At 48.2% G+C, this 20,495-nt stretch overlaps 1 protein-coding gene across 1 annotated transcript in view; it reads right to left on the bottom strand.

Moving 5' to 3' along the window:
* LOC139245164 (probable G-protein coupled receptor 139) overlaps positions 1-10,885 on the bottom strand; it is a 100,184-nt gene extending 89,299 nt beyond the window's left edge. The window contains exon 1 of the mRNA XM_070871116.1: positions 10,814-10,885. Within this exon, the coding sequence (XP_070727217.1) occupies positions 10,814-10,883 (70 nt within the window). The 5' untranslated portion in view covers positions 10,884-10,885. The remainder of the gene's footprint in view (positions 1-10,813) is intronic.
* Positions 10,886-20,495: the final 9,610 nt, after the last annotated feature.

Raw genomic sequence — 20,495 nt, 5'->3', positions numbered from 1 at the left:
ATACACTAACAGTGAGGTACCAGATACACTAACAGTGAGGTACCAGATACACTAACAGTGAGGTACCAGATACACTAACAGTGAGGTACCAGATACACTAACAGCGAGGTACCAGATACACTAACAGAGAGGTACCAGATGCACTAACAGCGAGGTACCAGATACACTAACAGTGAGGTACCAGATACACTAACAGTGAGGTACCAGATACACTAACAGTGAGGTACCAGATACACTAACAGTGAGGTACAAGATACACTAACAGTGAGGTAGCAGATACACTAACAGTGAGGTAGCAGATACACAAACAGTGAGGTACCAGATACACTAACAGTGAGGTACCAGATACAATAACAGTGAGGTACCAGATACACTAAGAGTGCGGTACCAGGGACACTAAAAGTGAGGTACCAGATACACTAACAGTGAGGTACCAGGGAGACTAACAGTGAGGTACCAGATACACTAACAGTGAGGTACCAGATACACTAACAGTGAGTTACCAGATACACTAACAGCGAGGTACCAGATACACTAACAGTGAGGTACCAGATACACTAACAGTGAGGTACCAGATACACTAACAGTGAGGTACCAGATACACTAACAGTGAGGTACCAGATACACTAACAGTGAGGTACCAGATACACTAACAGTGAGGTACCAGATACACTAACAGCGAGGTACCAGATACACTAACAGAGAGGTACCAGATGCACTAACAGCGAGGTACCAGATACACTAACAGTGAGGTACCAGATACACTAACAGTGAGGTACCAGATACACGAACAGTGAGGTACCAGATACACGAACAGTGAGGTACCAGATACACTAACAGTGAGGTACCAGATACACTAACAGTGAGGTAGCAGATACACGAACAGTGAGGTACCAGATACACTAACAGTGAGGTACCAGATACAATAACAGTGAGGTACCAGATACACTAACAGCGAGGTACCGGGGACACTAACAGTGAGGTACCAGATACACTTACAGTGAGGTACCAGATACACTAACAGTGAGGTACCAGATACACTAACAGCGAGGTACCGGGGACACTAACAGTGAGGTACCAGATACACTTACAGTGAGGTACCAGATACACTAACAGTGGAGGTACCAGATACACTAACAGTGAGGTACCAGATACACTAACAGAGAGGTACCAGATACACTAACAGCGAGGAACCAGATACACTAACAGTGAGGTACCAGATACACTAACAGAGAGGTACCAGATACACTAACAGCGAGGAACCAGATACACTAACAGTGAGGTACCAGATACACGAACAGTGAGGTACCAGATACACTAACAGTGAGGTACCAGATACACTAACAGTGAGGTACCAGATACACTAACAGTGAGGTACCAGATACACTAAGAGTGCGGTAGCAGGGACACTAAAAGTGAGGTACCAGATACACTAACATTGAGGTACCAGGGAGACTAACAGTGAGGTACCAGATACACTAACAGTGAGGTACCGGGGACACAAACAGTGAGGTACCAGATACACTTGCAGTGAGGTACCAGATACACTAACAGTGAGGTACCAGATACACTAACAGCGAGGTACCGGGGACACTAACAGTGAGGTACCAGATACACTAACAGTGAGGTACCAGATACACTAACAGTGAGGTACCAGATACACTAACAGTGAGGTACCAGATACACTAACAGAGAGGTACCAGATGCACTAACAGCGAGGTACCAGATACACTAACAGCGAGGTACCAGATACACTAACAGAGAGGTACCAGATACACTAACAGCGAGGTACCAGATACACTAACAGTGAGGTACCAGATACACTAACAGTGAGGTACCAGATACACTAACACAGAGGTACCAGATACACTAACAGCGAGGAACCAGATACACTAACAGTGAGGTACCAGATACACTAACAGTGAGGTACCAGATACACTAACAGTGAGGTACCAGATACACTTACAGTGAGGTACCAGATACACTAACAGCGAGATACCGGGGACACTAACAGTGAGGTACCAGATACACTTACAGTGAGGTACCAGATACACTAACATTGAGGTACCAGATACACTTACAGTGAGGTACCAGATACACTAACAGCGAGGTACCAGATACACTAACAGAGAGGTACCAGATACACTAACAGTGAGGTACCAGATACACTAATAGTGAGGTACCAGATACACTAACAGTGAGGTACCAGATACACTAACAGTGAGGTACCAGATACACTAACAGTGAGGTACCAGATACACTAACAGTGAGGTACCAGATACACTAACAGTGAGGTACCAGATACACTAACAGCGAGGTACCAGATACACTAACAGAGAGGTACCAGATGCACTAACAGCGAGGTACCAGATACACTAACAGTGAGGTACCAGATACACTAACAGTGAGGTACCAGATACACTAACAGTGAGGTACCAGATACACTAACAGTGAGGTACCAGATACACTAACAGTGAGGTACAAGATACACTAACAGTGAGGTACCAGATAAACTAACAGTGAGGTACCAGATACACTAACAGCGAGGTACCAGATACACTAACAGTGAGGTACCAGATACACTAACAGTGAGGTACCAGGGAGACTAACAGTGAGGTACCAGATACACTAACAGTGAGGTACCAGGGAGACTAACAGTGAGGTACCAGATACACTAACAGTGAGGTACCAGATACACTAACAGTGAGGTACCAGATACACTAACATTGAGGTACCAGATACACTAACAGTGAAGTACCAGATACACTAACAGTGAGATACCAGATACACTGACAGTGAGGTACCAGAGACACTAACAGTGAGGTACCAGATACACTCACAGCGAGGTACCAGATACACTAACACAGAGGTACCAGATACACTAACAGTGAGGTACCAGATACACTAACAGTGAGGTACCAGGGACACTAACAGTGAGGTTCCAGATACACTAACAGTGAGGTACCAGATACACTAACAGTGAGGTACCAGATACACTAACAGTGAGGTACCAGATACACTAACAGCGAAGTACCAGATACACTAACAGCGAGGTACCAGATACACTAACAGTGAGGTACCAGATACACTAACAGTGAGGTACCAGATACACTAACAGCGAGGTACCAGATACACTAACAGCGCGGTACCAGATACACTTACAGTGAGGTACCAGATACACTAACAGCGAGGTACCAGATACACTAACTGAGAGGTACCAGATACACTAACAGCGAGGTACCAGATACACTAACAGTGAGGTACCAGATACACTAACATTGAGGTACCAGATACACTAACAGCGAGGTACCAGATACACTAACAGCGAGGTACCAGATACACTAACAGCGAGCTACCAGATACACTAACAGTGAGGTACCAGATACACTTACAGTGAGGTACCAGATACACTAACAGCGAGGTACCAGATACACTAACTGAGAGGTACCAGATACACTAACAGCGAGGTACCAGATACACTAACAGTGAGGTACCAGATACACTAACAGTGAGGTACCAGATACACTAACACAGAGGTACCAGATACACTAACAGCGAGGAACCAGATACACTAACAGTGAGGTACCAGATACACTAACAGTGAGGTACCAGATACACTAACAGTGAGGTACCAGATACACTAACAGCGAGGTACCAGATACACTAACAGAGAGGTACCAGATGCACTAACAGTGAGGTACCAGATACACTAACAGTGAGGTACCAGATACACTAACAGTGAGGTACCAGATACACTAACAGTGAGGTACCAGATTCACTAACAGTGAGGTACCAGATACACTAACAGTGAGGTACAAGATACACTAACAGTGAGGTAGCAGATACACTAACAGTGAGGTAGCAGATACACAAACAGTGAGGTAACAGATACACTAACAGTGAGGTACCAGATACAATAACAGTGAGGTACCAGATACACTAAGAGTGCGGTACCAGGGACACTAAAAGTGAGGTACCAGATACACTAACAGTGAGGTACCAGGGAGACTAACAGTGAGGTACCAGATACACTAACAGTGAGGTACCAGATACACTAACAGTGAGTTACCAGATACACTAACAGCGAGGTACCAGATACACTAACAGTGAGGTACCAGATACACTAACAGTGAGGTACCAGATACACTAACAGTGAGGTACCAGATACACTAACAGTGAGGTACCAGATAAACTAACAGTGAGGTACCAGATACACTAACAGCGAGGTACCAGATACACTAACAGTGAGGTACCAGATACACTAACAGTGAGGTACCAGGGAGACTAACAGTGAGGTACCAGATACACTAACAGTGAGGTACCAGGGAGACTAACAGTGAGGTACCAGATACACTAACAGTGAGGTACCAGATACACTAACAGTGAGGTACCAGATACACTAACAGTGAGGTACCAGATACACTCACAGTGAAGTACCAGATACACTAACAGTGAGATACCAGATACACTGACAGTGAGGTACCAGAGACACTAACAGTGAGGTACCAGATACACTCACAGCGAGGTACCAGATACACTAACACAGAGGTACCAGATACACTAACAGTGAGGTACCAGATACACTAACAGTGAGGTACCAGGGACACTAACAGTGAGGTTCCAGATACACTAACAGTGAGGTACCAGATACACTAACAGTGAGGTACCAGATACACTAACAGTGAGGTACCAGATACACTAACAGCGAGGTACCAGATACACTAACAGCGAGGTACCAGATACACTAACAGTGAGGTACCAGATACACTAACAGTGAGGTACCAGATACACTAACAGCGAGGTACCAGATACACTAACAGCGCGGTACCAGATACACTTACAGTGAGGTACCAGATACACTAACAGCGAGGTACCAGATACACTAACTGAGAGGTACCAGATACACTAACAGCGAGGTACCAGATACACTAACAGTGAGGTACCAGATACACTAACATTGAGGTACCAGATACACTAACAGCGAGGTACCAGATACACTAACAGCGAGGTACCAGATACACTAACAGCGAGCTACCAGATACACTAACAGTGAGGTACCAGATACACTAACAGCGAGGTACCAGATACACTAACAGCGAGCTACCAGATACACTAACAGTGAGGTGCCAGACACACTAACAGCGAGGTACCAGATACACTAACAGCGAGGTACCAGGGACACTAACAGCGAGGTACCAGGGACACTAACAGCGAGGTACCAGATACACTAACAGTGAGGTACCAGATGCACTAACAGCGAGGTACCGGGGACAGTAACAGTGAGGTACCAGATACACTTACAGTGAGGTACCGGGGACACTAACAGTGAGGTACCGGGGACACTAACAGTGAGGTACCAGATACATTTACAGTGAGGTACCAGATACACTAACAGTGAGGTACCAGATACACTTACAGTGAGGTACCAGATACACTAACAGTGAGGTACCAGATACACTAAGAGCGAGGTACCAGATACACTAACAGCGAGGTACCAGATACACTAACAGTGAGGTACCAGATACACTAACAGTGAGGTACCAGATACACTAACAGTGAGGTACCAGATACACTAACAGCGAGGTACCAGATACACTAACAGCGAGGTACTAGATACACTAACAGTGAGGTACCAGATACACTAACAGCGAGGTACCAGATACACTAACAGTCAGGTACCGGGGACACTAACAGCGAGGTACCAGATACACTAACAGCGAGGTACCAGATACACTAACAGTGAGGTCCAGATACACTAACAGTGAGGTACCAGATACACTAACAGCGAGGTACCAGATACACTAACAGAGAGGTACCAGATGCACTAACAGCGAGGTACCAGATACACTAACAGCGAGGTACCAGATACACTAACAGTGAGGTACCAGATACACTAACAGCGAGGTACCAGATACACTAACAGTGAGGTACCAGATACACTAACAGTGAGGTACCAGATACACTAACAGTGAGGTACCAGATACACTAACAGTGAAGTACCAGATACACTATCAGTGAGATACCAGATACACTGACAGTGAGGTACCAGAGACACTAACAGTGAGGTACCAGATACACTCACAGCGAGGTACCAGATACACTAACTGAGAGGTACCAGATACACTAACAGCGAGGTACCAGATACACTAACAGTGAGGTACCAGATACACTAACATTGAGGTACCAGATACACTAACAGCGAGGTACCAGATACACTAACAGCGAGGTACCAGATACACTAACAGCGAGCTACCAGATACACTAACAGTGAGGTACCAGATACACTTACAGTGAGGTACCAGATACACTAACAGCGAGGTACCAGATACACTAACTGAGAGGTACCAGATACACTAACAGCGAGGTACCAGATACACTAACAGTGAGGTACCAGATACACTAACAGTGAGGTACCAGATACACTAACACAGAGGTACCAGATACACTAACAGCGAGGAACCAGATACACTAACAGTGAGGTACCAGATACACTAACAGTGAGGTACCAGATACACTAACAGTGAGGTACCAGATACAATAACAGTGAGGTACCAGATACACTAAGAGTGCGGTACCAGGGACACTAAAAGTGAGGTACCAGATACACTAACAGTGAGGTACCAGGGAGACTAACAGTGAGGTACCAGATACACTAACAGTGAGGTACCAGATACACTAACAGTGAGTTACTAGATACACTAACAGCGAGGTACCAGATACACTAACAGTGAAGTACCAGATACACTAACAGTGAGGTACCAGATACACTAACAGTGAGGTACCAGGGACACTAAAAGTGAGGTACCAGATACACGAACAGTGAGGTACCAGATACACTAACAGTGAGGTACCAGATACAATAACAGTGAGGTACCAGATACACTAAGAGTGCGGTACCAGGGACACTAAAAGTGAGGTACCAGATACACTAACAGTGAGGTACCAGATACACTAATAGTGAGGTACCAGATACACTAACAGTGAGGTACCAGATACACTAACAGTGAGGTACCAGATACACTAACAGTGAGGTACCAGATAAACTAACAGTGAGGTACCAGATACACTAACAGCGAGGTACCAGATACACTAACAGTGAGGTACCAGATACATTAACAGTGAGGTACCAGGGAGACTAACAGTGAGGTACCAGATACACTAACAGTGAGGTACCAGGGAGACTAACAGTGAGGTACCAGATACACTAACAGTGAGGTACCAGATACACTAACAGTGAGGTACCAGATACACTAACAGTGAAGTACCAGATACACTAACAGTGAGATACCAGATACACTGACAGTGAGGTACCAGATACACTCACAGCGAGGTACCAGATACACTAACACAGAGGTACCAGTTACACTAACAGTGAGGTACCAGATACACTAACAGTGAGGTACCAGGGACACTAACAGTGAGGTTCCAGATACACTAACAGTGAGGTACCAGATACACTAACAGTGAGGTACCAGATACACTAACAGTGAGGTAACAGATACACTAACAGCGAGGTACCAGATACACTAACAGCGAGGTACCAGATACACTAACAGTGAGGTACCAGATACACTAACAGTGAGGTACCAGATACACTAACAGCGAGGTACCAGATACACTAACAGCGCGGTACCAGATACACTTACAGTGAGGTACCAGATACACTAACAGCGAGGTACCAGATACACTAACTGAGAGGTACCAGATACACTAACAGCGAGGTACCAGATACACTAACAGTGAGGTACCAGATACACTAACATTGAGGTACCAGATACACTAACAGCGAGGTACCAGATACACTAACAGCGAGGTACCAGATACACTAACAGCGAGCTACCAGATACACTAACAGTGAGGTACCAGATACACTAACAGCGAGGTACCAGATACACTAACAGCGAGCTACCAGATACACTAACAGTGAGGTACCAGATACACTAACAGCGAGGTACCAGATACACTAACAGCGAGGTACCAGGGACACTAACAGCGAGGTACCAGGGACACTAACAGCGAGGTACCAGATACACTAACAGCGAGGTACCAGATGCACTAACAGCGAGGTACCGGGGACAGTAACAGTGAGGTACCAGATACACTTACAGTGAGGTACCGGGGACACTAACAGTGAGGTACCGGGGACACTAACAGTGAGGTACCAGATACATTTACAGTGAGGTACCAGATACACTTACAGTGAGGTACCAGATACACTAACAGTGAGGTACCAGATACACTAACAGTGAGGTACCAGATACACTAACAGTGAGGTACCAGATACACTAACAGTGAGGTACCAGGGACACTAACAGTGAGGTACCAGATACACTAACAGTGAGGTACCAGATACACTAACAGTGAGGTACCAGATACACTAACAGTGAGGTACCAGATACACTAACAGTGAGGTACCAGATACACTAACAGCGAGGTACCAGATACACTAACAGCGAGGTACCAGATACACTAACAGTGAGGTACCAGATACACTAACAGCGAGGTACCAGATACACTAACAGTCAGGTACCGGGGACACTAACAGCGAGGTACCAGATACACTAACAGCGAGGTACCAGATACACTAACAGTGAGGTACCAGATACACTAACAGTGAGGTACCAGATACACTAACAGCGAGGTACCAGATACACTAACAGAGAGGTACCAGATGCACTAACAGCGAGGTACCAGATACACTAACAGCGAGGTACCAGATACACTAACAGTGAGGTACCAGATACACTTACAGTGAGGTACCAGATACACTAACAGCGAGGTACCGGGAACATGAACAGTGAGGTACCAGATACACTTACAGTGAGGTACCAGATACACTAACAGCGAGATACCGGGGACACTAACAGTGAGGTACCAGATACACTTACAGTGAGGTACCAGATACACTAACATTGAGGTACCAGATACACTTACAGTGACGTACCAGATACACTAACAGCGAGGTACCAGATACACTAACAGAGAGGTACCAGATACACTAACAGTGAGGTACCAGATACACTAATAGTGAGGTACCAGATACACTAACAGTGAGGTACCAGATACACTAACAGTGAGATACCAGATACACTGACAGTGAGGTACCAGAGACACTAACAGTGAGGTACCAGAGACACTCACAGCGAGGTACCAGATACACTAACACCGAGGTACCAGATACACTAACAGTGAGGTACCAGATACACTAACAGTGAGGTACCAGATACACTAACAGCGAGGTACCAGATACACTAACAGTGAGGTACCAGATACACTTACAGTGAGGTACCAGATACACTAACAGTGAGGTACCAGATACACTAACAGCGAGGTACCAGATACACTTACAGTGAGGTACCAGATACACTAACAGCGAGGTACCGGGAACATGAACAGTGAGGTACCAGATACACTTACAGTGAGGTACCAGATACACTAACAGCGAGATACCGGGGACACTAACAGTGAGGTACCAGATACACTTACAGTGAGGTACCAGATACACTAACATTGAGGTACCAGATACACTTACAGTGAGGTACCAGATACACTAACAGCGAGGTACCAGATACACTAACAGAGAGGTACCAGATACACTAACAGTGAGGTACCAGATACACTAATAGTGAGGTACCAGATACACTAACAGTGAGGTACCAGATACACTAACAGTGAGATACCAGATACACTGACAGTGAGGTACCAGAGACACTAACAGTGAGGTACCAGAGACACTCACAGCGAGGTACCAGATACACTAACACCGAGGTACCAGATACACTAACAGTGAGGTACCAGATACACTAACAGTGAGGTACCAGATACACTAACAGCGAGGTACCAGATACACTAACAGTGAGGTACCAGATACACTTACAGTGAGGTACCAGATACACTAACAGTGAGGTACCAGATACACTAACAGCGAGGTACCAGATACACTTACAGTGAGGTACCAGATACACTAACAGCGAGGTACCGGGAACATGAACAGTGAGGTACCAGATACACTTACAGTGAGGTACCAGATACACTAACAGCGAGATACCGGGGACACTAACAGTGAGGTACCAGATACACTTACAGTGAGGTACCAGATACACTAACATTGAGGTACCAGATACACTTACAGTGAGGTACCAGATACACTAACAGCGAGGTACCAGATACACTAACAGAGAGGTACCAGATACACTAACAGTGAGGTACCAGATACACTAACAGTGAGGTACCAGATACACTAACAGTGAGGTACCAGATACACTAACAGCGAGGTACCAGATACACGAACAGTGAGGTACCAGATACACTTACAGTGAGGTACCAGATACACTAACCGTGAGGTACCAGATACACTAACCGTGAGGTACCAGATACACTAACAGTGAGGTACCAGATACACTAACAGCGAGGTACCAGATACACTTACAGCGAGGTACCAGATACACTAACAGTGAGGTACCAGATACACTAACAGTGCGGTACCAGATACACTAACAGTGAGGTACCAGATACACTAACAGCGAGGTACCAGATACACTCACAGTGAGGTACCAGATACACTAACAGTGAGGTACCAGATACACTAACAGCGAGGTACCAGATACACTAACAGTGAGGTACGAGATACACTAACAGCGAGGAACCAGGGACACTAACAGCAGTGAGGATGTACCATTATTTTTAAACAACACGTGCATAAACAAAATGCAATAGAATACCATTAATAACTAATTATCCCTTGCTACAGAGCAAGAATGATATTACAGTGAAACATGGTTTATATATTTAATAATTGAACATAGATACTTACTCGGAACACCAAAAGCAGCGAGTAGAGGATAGTAAATATGTTGTATGTCGATCAATAATTTTCTTATCATGACTTCTAGAGCCCATCTATCAATGATGGCTAGATATTCATCAGTCATGGGAGGCGCTGGTGGGATGAGAGACACAACCATGACTTCCCTTCTGTGACTCACTTTTGGTGTCTGTGCTGGAGGAGACCTGCTGATTGTGTGAGGTGAAACATTGAAGGGAGCTCCTTACATCGAGCAGAGGGAAATCCCCGATGACATCATTAGGCATCACTGTAACTGACATTAATCACAGACATTGAACAAACAGACTCATTGAACCATTGTCACCACAATATTTCACTGCAACTTAATCCAGCTCACTGTATTGTACACAGTTTTAAATTAAAAGTGAGATAATGTGTGATTTTTTTTACACACCCATAAAATACCGAGGACAAAGATAACATAGTTTATATTCCTGTCTTGAATTAAAACTGAGAACAAAAGATGAGAAAGTGACAGAAACAAAGGAGGGATAAAAGATGAAAAGACAGATTGCAGCAACCTTGTTCTCTGATGCATTGGATCCCAGGCCAGCAGGGTCAAAACATTCCCAATCAATAAATGTTCCCAAACGGCAGTATCTGAGCGATGGTCGCTGTAATGGATCAATGGGACTCGCGTACGTGACACAACTCCAGCCTCAATCCAGGAATTCCATTCCAAGCCCTCTAGATTACAGTCCTTCCACTTCAGTCCAGGAATTCCATTCCAAGCCCTCTAGATTACAGTCCTTCCACTTCAGTCCAGGAATTCCATTCCCGGGACGGTCTATATTATCTGACACTCGAACAGGAACAACAGGTTATTTGTAAAGAATGCCCTTACCCAGTCAAGCATCTCCTTTATCGAGGGGAGGAATAATAAAAGAAGCAAAGGTTTGATCCCAAGGAACCAAAGGAAATTGCTTAAATATTAACCATTGAGATAAGTACTCTGTAAATATCTCAAAACACCATGAAATGCTCTCGAAACATTGAAGTCTTATATAATCATAATCTTATTCAGAGATCCATACCTCGCAGTCAACATTGTGGATTCTCCCAACACCATCCCAGTGTCGGTCCACTTCCTCCAGCAGCACAGCCCCAGTGGAGTTGGGGCACACTTGTGTAACAGTCGGAAAGGATTGGCTCTGAGATTCCTAACATTGACTCCCGATAATATGAGTTCTTGTGGAATTAGGTCAAACAGTTAGGGAAAGCACATGCTGTTTACCAGATATCGCCCGCCCTCAGTTGAGGGACCCTCCATGTTGAACAACACTTGGAAGAAGCATTGAGAGTAGCAACATCAGAGAATGTACTCTTAGTTGGAGATTTCAATGTCCATCACCAAGAGTGGCTCGGTAGATCCACTACTGACAGAGCCAGCCGAGTCATGAAGGACAAAGCTGCCAGACTGGGCATGTGGCAAATGGTGAGAGAACCAACACCAGGGAAACAGACTTGAACTCGTCCTCCCCAATCTACCTCTCACAGTGACCACAACACAGTCAATGTGGGGACAAAGTTCTGTCTTCACACGAACAACACCCTCCATCGTGCTGTGTGGCACTACCACTGTGATCAATGGGATAGAGACATAGAAACACAGAAAATAGGTGTAGGTGTAGGCATTCGGTCCTTCGAGCCTGCACCACAATTCAATAAGGTCATGGCTGATCATTCCCTCAATACCCCTTTCCTGCTTTCTGTCCATACCCCTTGATCCCTTAAGCCATAAGGGCCATACCTAACTCCCTCTTGAATATATCTAACGAACTGGCATCAACAACTCTCTGCTGAAGAGAATTCCACAGGTTAACAACTCTCTGAGTGAAGCAGTTTCTCCTCATCTCAGTCCTAAATGGCCTACCCCTTATCCTTCGACTGTGTCCCCTGGTTCTGGACTTCCCCAACATCGGGAACATTCTTCCTGCATCTAACCTGTCCCGTCCCGTCAGAATTTTAGATGTTTCTATGAGATCCCCTCTCATCTTTCTAAACTTCAGTGAATACAGGCCCAGTCGATCCAGTCTCTCCTCATATGTCAGTCCTGCCATCCCAGGAATCAGTCTGGTGAACCTTCGCTGTATTCCCTCAATAGCAAAAACATCCTTCCTCAGATTAGGAGACCAAAACTGAGCACAATATTCCAGGTGAGGTCTCACTAAGGCCCTGTACAACTGCAGTAAGACCTCCCTGCTCCTATATTCAAATCCCCTCGCTATGAAGGCCAACATACCATTTGCCTTCTTCACCGCCTGCTGTACCTGCATGCCAACTTTCAATGACTGATGTACCATGACACTCAGGTCTCGTTGCACCTCGCCTTTTCCTAATTTGCTGCCATTCAGATAATATTCTGCCTTCATGTTTTTACCACCAAAGTGGATAACCTCACATTTATCCATATTATACTGCATCTGCCATGCATTTGCTCACTCACCTAACCTGTCCAAGTCACCCTGCAGCCTCTTAGCATCCTCCTCACAGCTCACACCGCCACCCAGCTTCATGTTATCTGCAAACTTGGAGATATTACACTCAATTCCTTCATCTAAATCATTGATGTAGATTCAGCACAGAAATAGCCGTTTAAAAGTGGGCATCCATGATGCACCATCAGCAGGAGAGGACAATCTGTAAACTCATGGCCCAGAATACCCCTCACACTCCCAATGCTATCAGAGACGACACAGGGGGAATCACAGAGTGGGTCAGTACTTACAGAGACTACACAAGGGGAATCACAGAGTGGGTCAGTACTTACAGAGACTACACAGGGGGAATCACAGAGTGGGTCAGTACTTACAGAGACTGCACAGGGGGAATCACAGAGTGGGTCAGTACTTACAGAGACTACACAGGGGGAATCACAGAGTGGGTCAGTACTTACAGAGACTACACAGGGGGAGTCACAGAGTGGGTCAGTACTTACAGAGACTACACAGGGGGAGTCACAGAATGGGTCAGTACTTACAGAGGCTACACAGGGGGAGTCACAGAGTGGGTCAGTACTTACAGAGACTACACAGGGGGAATCACAGAGTGGGTCAGTACTTACAGAGACTACACAGGGGGAATCACAGAGTGGGTCAGTACTTACAGGGAGTAAACAGGGAGTCACCGAGTGGGTCTGTACTTACAGTGAGTAAACAGGGAGTTACAGAGTGTGTCTGTACTTACAGGGAGTAAACAGGGGAGACACAGAGCGGGTCTGTACTTACAGCGAGTACAAAGGGGTCACATAAGAACATAACAACATCAGAATTAGGAACAGGAGTAGGCCATCTAGCCCCTTGAGCCTGCTCCGCCATTCAACAAGATCATGGCTGATCTGGCCGTGGACTCAGCTCCACTTACCCGCCCGCTCCCCGTAACCCTTAATTCCCTTATTGGTTAAAAATCTATCTATCTGTGATTTGAATATATTCAATGAGCTAGCCTCAACTGTTTCCTTGGGCAGAGAATTCCACAGATTCACAACCCTCTGGGAGAAGAAATTCCTTCTCAACTCGGTTTTAAATTGGCTGACCCGTATTTTGAGGCTGTGCCCCCTAGTTGGTACCAACGACATCGGTAAAAAGAGGGATGAGGTCCTACGAAACGAATTTAAGGAGCTAGGAGCTAAATTAAAAAGTAGGACCTCAAAAGTAGTAATCTCGGGATTGCTACCAGTGCCACGTGATAGTCAGAGTAGGAATCGCAGGATAGTGCAGATGAATACGTGGCTTGAGCAGTGGTGCAACAGGGAGGGATTCAAATTCCTGGGGCATTGGAACCGGTTCTGGGGGAGGTGGGACCAGTACAAACCGGACAGTCTGCAGCTGGGCAGGACCGGAACCAATGTCCTAGGGGGAGTGTTTGCGAGTGCTGTTGGGGAGGATTTAAACTGATATGGCAGGGGGATGGGAACCAATGCAGGGAGACAGAGGGAAACAAAAAAGAGGCAAAAGCAAAAGACAGAAAGGAGATGAGGAAAAGTGGAGGGCAGAGAAACCCAAGGCAAAGAACAAAAAGGGCCACTGTACAGCAAAATTCTAAAAGGACAAAGGGTGTTAAAAGAACAAGCCTGAAGGCTTTGTGTCTTAATGCAAGGAGTATCCGCAATAAAGTGGATGAATTAACTGTGCAAATAGATGTTAACAAATATGATGTGATTGGGATTACGGAGACGTGGCTCCAGGATGATCAGGGCTGGGAACTCAACATCCAGGGGTATTCAACATTCAGGAAAGATAGAATAAAAGGAAAAGGAGGTGGGGTAGCATTGCTGGTTAAGGAGGAGATTAATGCAATAGTTAGGAAGGACATTAGCTTGGATGATGTGGAATCTATATGGGTAGAGCTGCAGAATACCAAAGGACAAAAAACGTTAGTGGGAGTTGTGTACAGACCTCCAAACAGTAGTAGTGATGTTGGGGAGGGCATCAAACAGGAAATTAGGGGTGCGTGCAATAAAGGTGCAGCAGTTATAATGGGTGACTTTAATATGCACATAGATTGGGTTAACCAAACTGGAAGCAATACGGTAGAGGAGGATTTCCTGGAGTGCATAAGGGATGGTTTTTTAGACCAATATGTCGAGGAACCAACTAGGGGGGAGGCCATCTTAGACTGGGTGTTGTGTAATGAGAGAGGATTAATTAGCAATCTCGTTGTGCGAGGCCCCTTGGGGAAGAGTGACCATAATATGGTGGAATTCTACATTAGGATGGAGAATGAAACAGTTAATGCAGAGACCATGGTCCAGAACTTAAAGAAGGCTAACTTTGAAGGTATGAGGCGTGAATTGGCTAGGATAGATTGGCGAATGATACTGAAGGGGTTGACTGTGGATGGACAATGGCAGACATTTAGAGACCGCATGGATGAACTACAACAATTGTACATTCCTGTCTGGCGTAAAAATAAAAAAGGGAAGGTGGCTCAACCGTGGCTATCAAGGGAAATCAGGGATAGCATTAAAGCCAAGGAAGTGGCATACAAATTGGCCAGAAATAGCAGAGAACCCAGGGACTGGGAGAAATTTAGAACTCAGCAGAGGAGGACAAAGGGTTTGATTAGGGCAGGGAAAATGGAGTACGAGAAGAAGCTTGCAGGGAACATTAAGAAGGATTGCAAAAGTTTCTATAGATATGTAAAGAGAAAAAGGTTAGTAAAGACAAACGTAGGTCCCCTGCAGTCAGAATCAGGGGAAGTCATAACGGGGAACAAAGAAATGGCGGACCAATTGAACAAGTACTTTGGTTCGGTATTCACTGAGGAGGACACAAACAACCTTCCGGATATAAAAGGGGTCGGAGGGTCTAGTAAGGAGGAGGAACTGAGGGAAATCCTTATTAGTCGGGAAATTGTGTTGGGGAAATTGATGGGATTGAAGGCCGATAAATCCCCAGGGCCTGATGGACTGCATCCCAGAGTACTTAAGGAGGTGGCCTTGGAAATAGTGGATGCATTGACAGTCATTTTCCAACATTCCATTGACTCTGGATCAGTTCCTATGGAGTGGAGTGTAGCCAATGTAACCCCACTTTTTAAAAAAGGAGGGAGAGAGAAAACAGGGAATTACAGACCGGTCAGCCTGACATCGGTAGTGGGTAAAATGATGGAATCAATTATTAAGGATGACATTGCAGTGCATTTGGAAAGAGGTAATATGATAGGTCCAAGTCAGCATGGATTTGTGAAAGGGAAATCATGCTTGACAAATCTTCTGGAATTTTTTGAGGATGTTTCCAGTAGAGTGGACAAGGGAGAACCAGTTGATGTGGTATATTTGGACTTTCAGAAGGCTTTCGACAAGGTCCCACACAAGAGATTAATGTGCAAAGTTAAAGCACATGGGATTGGGGGTAGTGTGCTGACATGGATTGAGAACTGGTTGTCAGACAGGAAGCAAAGAGTAGGAGTAAATGGGGACTTTTGAGAATGGCAGGCAGTGACTAGTGGGGTACCGCAAGGTTCTGTGCTGGGGCCCCAGCTGTTTACACTGTACATTAATGATTTAGACGAGGGGATTAAATATAGTATCTCCAAATTTGCGGATGACACTAAGTTGGGTGGCAGTGTGAGCTGCAAGGAGGATTCTATGAGGCTGCAGAGCGACTTGGATAGGTTAGGTGAGTGGGCAAATGCATGGCAGATGAAGTATAATGTGGATAAATGTGAGGTTATCCACTTTGGTGGTAAAAACAGAGAGACAGACTATTCTCTGAATGGTGACAGATTAGGAAAAGGGCAGGTGCAAAGAGACCTGGGTGTCATGGTACATCAGTCATTGAAGGTTGGCATGCAGGTACAGCAGGCGGTTAAGAAAGCAAATGGCATGTTGGCCTTCATAGCGAGGGGATTTGAGTACAGGGGCAGGGAGGTGTTGCTACAGTTGTACAGGGCCTTGGTGAGGCCACACCAGGAGTATTGTGTACAGTTTTGGTCTCCTAACCTGAGGAAGGACATTCTTGCTATTGAGGGAGTGCAGCGAAGGTTCACCAGACTGATTCCCGGGATGTCGGGACTGACCTATCAAGAAAGATTGGATCAGCTGGGCTTGTATTCACTGGAGTTCAGAAGAATGAGAGGGGACCTCATAGAAACGTTTAAAATTCTGACGGGGTTAGACAGGTTAGATGCAGGAAGAATGTTCCCAATGTTGGGGAAGTCCAGAACCAGGGGACACAGTCTAAGGAAAAGGGGGAAGCCATTTAGGACCGAGATGAGGAGGAATTTCTTCACCCAGAGAGTGGTGAACCTGTGGAATTCTCTACCACAGAAAGTTGTTGAGGCCAATTCACTAAATATATTCAAAAAGGAGTTAGATGAAGTCCTTACTGCTAGGGAGATCAAGGGGTATGGTGAGAAAGCAGGAATGGGGTACTGAAGTTGCATGTTCAGCCATGAACTCATTGAATGGCGGTGCAGGCTTGAAGGGCCGAATGGCCTACTCCTGCACCTATTTTCTATGTTTCTATGTTTCTATGTAACAAGCCACTGTCTCCTTCCCCTCCCTCCCTCCCCTCCGCGGTAACAAGCCGCTGTCTCCTTCCCCTCCCTCCCCTCCGCGGTAACAAGCCGCTGTCTTCTTCCCCTCCCTCCCCTCCCCTCCCTCAACGGTAACAAGCCGCTGTCTCCTTCCCCTCCCTCCCCTCCGCGGGAACAAGCCACTGTCTCCTTCCCCTCCCTCCCTCCCCTCCGCGGGAACAAGCCACTGTCTCCTTCCCATCCCTCCCTCCACGGTAACAAGCCGCTGTATCCTTCCCCTCCCTCCCTCCCCTCCGCGGTAACAAGCCGCTGTCTCCTTCCCCTCCCCTCCCTCCGCGGTAACAAGCCGCTGTCTCCTTCCCCTCCCCTCCCTCCGCGGTAACAAGCCGCTGTCTCCTTCCCCTCCCCTCCCTCCGCGGTAACAAGCCGCTGTCTCCTTCCCCTCCCTCCGCGGTAACAAGCCGCTGTCTCCTTCCCCTCCCTCCGCGGTAACAAGCCGCTGTCTCCTTCCCCTCCCTCCGCGGTAACAAGCCGCTGTCTCCTTCCCCTCCCCTCCCTCCGCGGTAACAAGCCGCTGTCTCCTTCCCCTCCCTCCGCGGTAACAAGCCGCTGTCTCCTTCCCCTCCCTCCGCGGTAACAAGCCGCTGTCTCCTTCCCCTCCCCTCCCTCCGCGGTAACAAGCCGCTGTCTCCTTCCCCTCCCTCCGCGGTAACAAGCCGCTGTCTCCTTCCCCTCCCTCCCTCCCCTCCGCGGCAACAAGCCACTGTCTCCTTCCCCTCCCTCCCCTTCCTCCACGGCAACAAGCCGCTGTCTCCTTCCCCTCCCTCCCCTTCCTCCACGGCAACAAGCCGCTGTCTCCTTCCCCTCCCTCCCCTTCCTCCGCGGCAACAAGCCACTGTCTCCTTCCCCTCCCTCCCCTTCCTCCGCGGTAACAAGCCGCTGTCTCCTTCCCCTCCCTCCCTCCCCTCCGCGGTAACAAGCCACTGTCTCCTTCCCCTCCCTCCCCTCCCCTCCACGGTAACAAGCCGCTGTCTCCTTCCCCTCCCTCCCTCCCCTCCGCGGTAACAAGCCACTGTCTCCTTCCCCTCCCTCCCCTCCCCTCCGCGGTAACAAGCCGCTGTCTCCTTCCCCTCCCTCCCCTCCCTCCGCGGTAACAAGCCACCGTCTCCTTCCCCTCCCTCCCCTCCGTGGTAACAAGCCGCTGTCTCCTTCCCCTCCCTCCCTCCCTCCGCGGTAACAAGCCGCTGTCTCCTTCCCCTCCCTCCCCTCCGCGGTAACAAGCCGCTGTCTCCTTCCCCTCCCTCCCCTCCCCTCCGCGGTAACAAGCCGCTGTCTCCTTCCCCTCCCTCCCTCCCCTCCGCGATAACAAGCCACCGTCTCCTTCCCCTCCCTCCCCTCCGTGGTAACAAGCCGCTGTCTCCTTCCCCTCCCTCCCTCCCTCCGCGGTAACAAGCCGCTGTCTCCTTCCCCTCCCTCCCTCCGCGTTAACAAGCCGCTGTCTTCTTCCCCTCCGTCTCCTCCCTCCGCGGTAACAAGCCGCTGTCTCCTTCCCCTCCCTCCCTCCCCTCCGCGATAACAAGCCGCTGTCTCCTTCCCCTCCCTCCCCTCCCCTCCGCGGTAACAAGCCGCTGTCTCCTTCCCCTCCCTCCCCTCCCCTCCGCGGTAACAAGCCGCTGTCTCCTTCCCCTCCCTCCCCTCCCTCCGCGGTAACAAGCCGCTGTCTCCTTCCCCTCCCTCTCCTCCCTCCGCGGTAACAAGCCGCTGTTTCCTTTCCCTCCCTCCCCTCCCCTCCGCGGTAACAAGCCGCTGTCTCCTTCCCCTCCCTCTCCTCCCTCCGCGGTAACAAGCCGCTGTTTCCTTCCCCTCCCTCCCCTCCCCTCCGCGGTAACAAGCCGCTGTTTCCTTCCCCTCCCTCCCCTCCCCTCCCCTCCACGGCAACAAGCCACTGTCTCCTTCCCCTCCCTCCCCTCCCTCCGCGGTAACAAGCCGCTGTCTCCTTCCCCTCCCTCTCCTCCCTCCGCGGTAACAAGCCGCTGTCTCCTTCCCCTCCCTCCCTCCCCTCCGCTGTAACAAGCCGCTGTTCCTGCCCCTCTCTCCCCTCCGCGGTAACAAGCCACTGTCTCCTTCCCCTCCCCTCCCTCCGCGGTAACAAGCCGCTGTCTCCCTCCCTCCCTCCCTCCCTCCCCTCCACGGTAACAAGCCGCTGTCTCCTTCCCCTCCCCTCCCTCCGCGGTAACAAGCCACTGTCTCCTTCCCCTCCCTCCCTCCCCTCCGCGGTAACAAGCCGCTGTCTCCTTCCCCTCCCTCCCCTCCGCGGTAACAAGCCGCTGTCTCCTTCCCCTCCCTCCCTCCCCTCCACGGTAACAAGCCGCTGTCTCCTTCCCCTCCCCTCCCTCCGCGGTAACAAGCCACTGTCTCCTTCCCCTCCCTCCCTCCCCTCCGCGGTAACAAGCCGCTGTCTCCTTCCCCTCCCTCCCCTCCGCGGTAACAAGCCGCTGTCTCCTTCCCCTCCCTCCCCTCCCTCCGCGGCAACAAGCCGCTGTCTCCTTCCCCTCCCTCCCCTCCCTCCGCGGTAACAAGCCGCTGTCTCCTTCCCCTCCCTCCCCTCCCTCCGCGGCAACAAGCCGCTGTCTCCTTCCCCTCCCTCCCCTCCGCGGTAACAAGCCAC

The sequence above is a fragment of the Pristiophorus japonicus genome, unplaced genomic scaffold (genome assembly GCF_044704955.1).
Source record: "Pristiophorus japonicus isolate sPriJap1 unplaced genomic scaffold, sPriJap1.hap1 HAP1_SCAFFOLD_213, whole genome shotgun sequence".
NCBI lineage: Eukaryota > Metazoa > Chordata > Chondrichthyes > Pristiophoridae > Pristiophorus > Pristiophorus japonicus.
The sequence above is the reverse complement of the archived record's forward strand: the minus strand, read 5'-3'. Positions and strand labels throughout refer to the sequence as shown.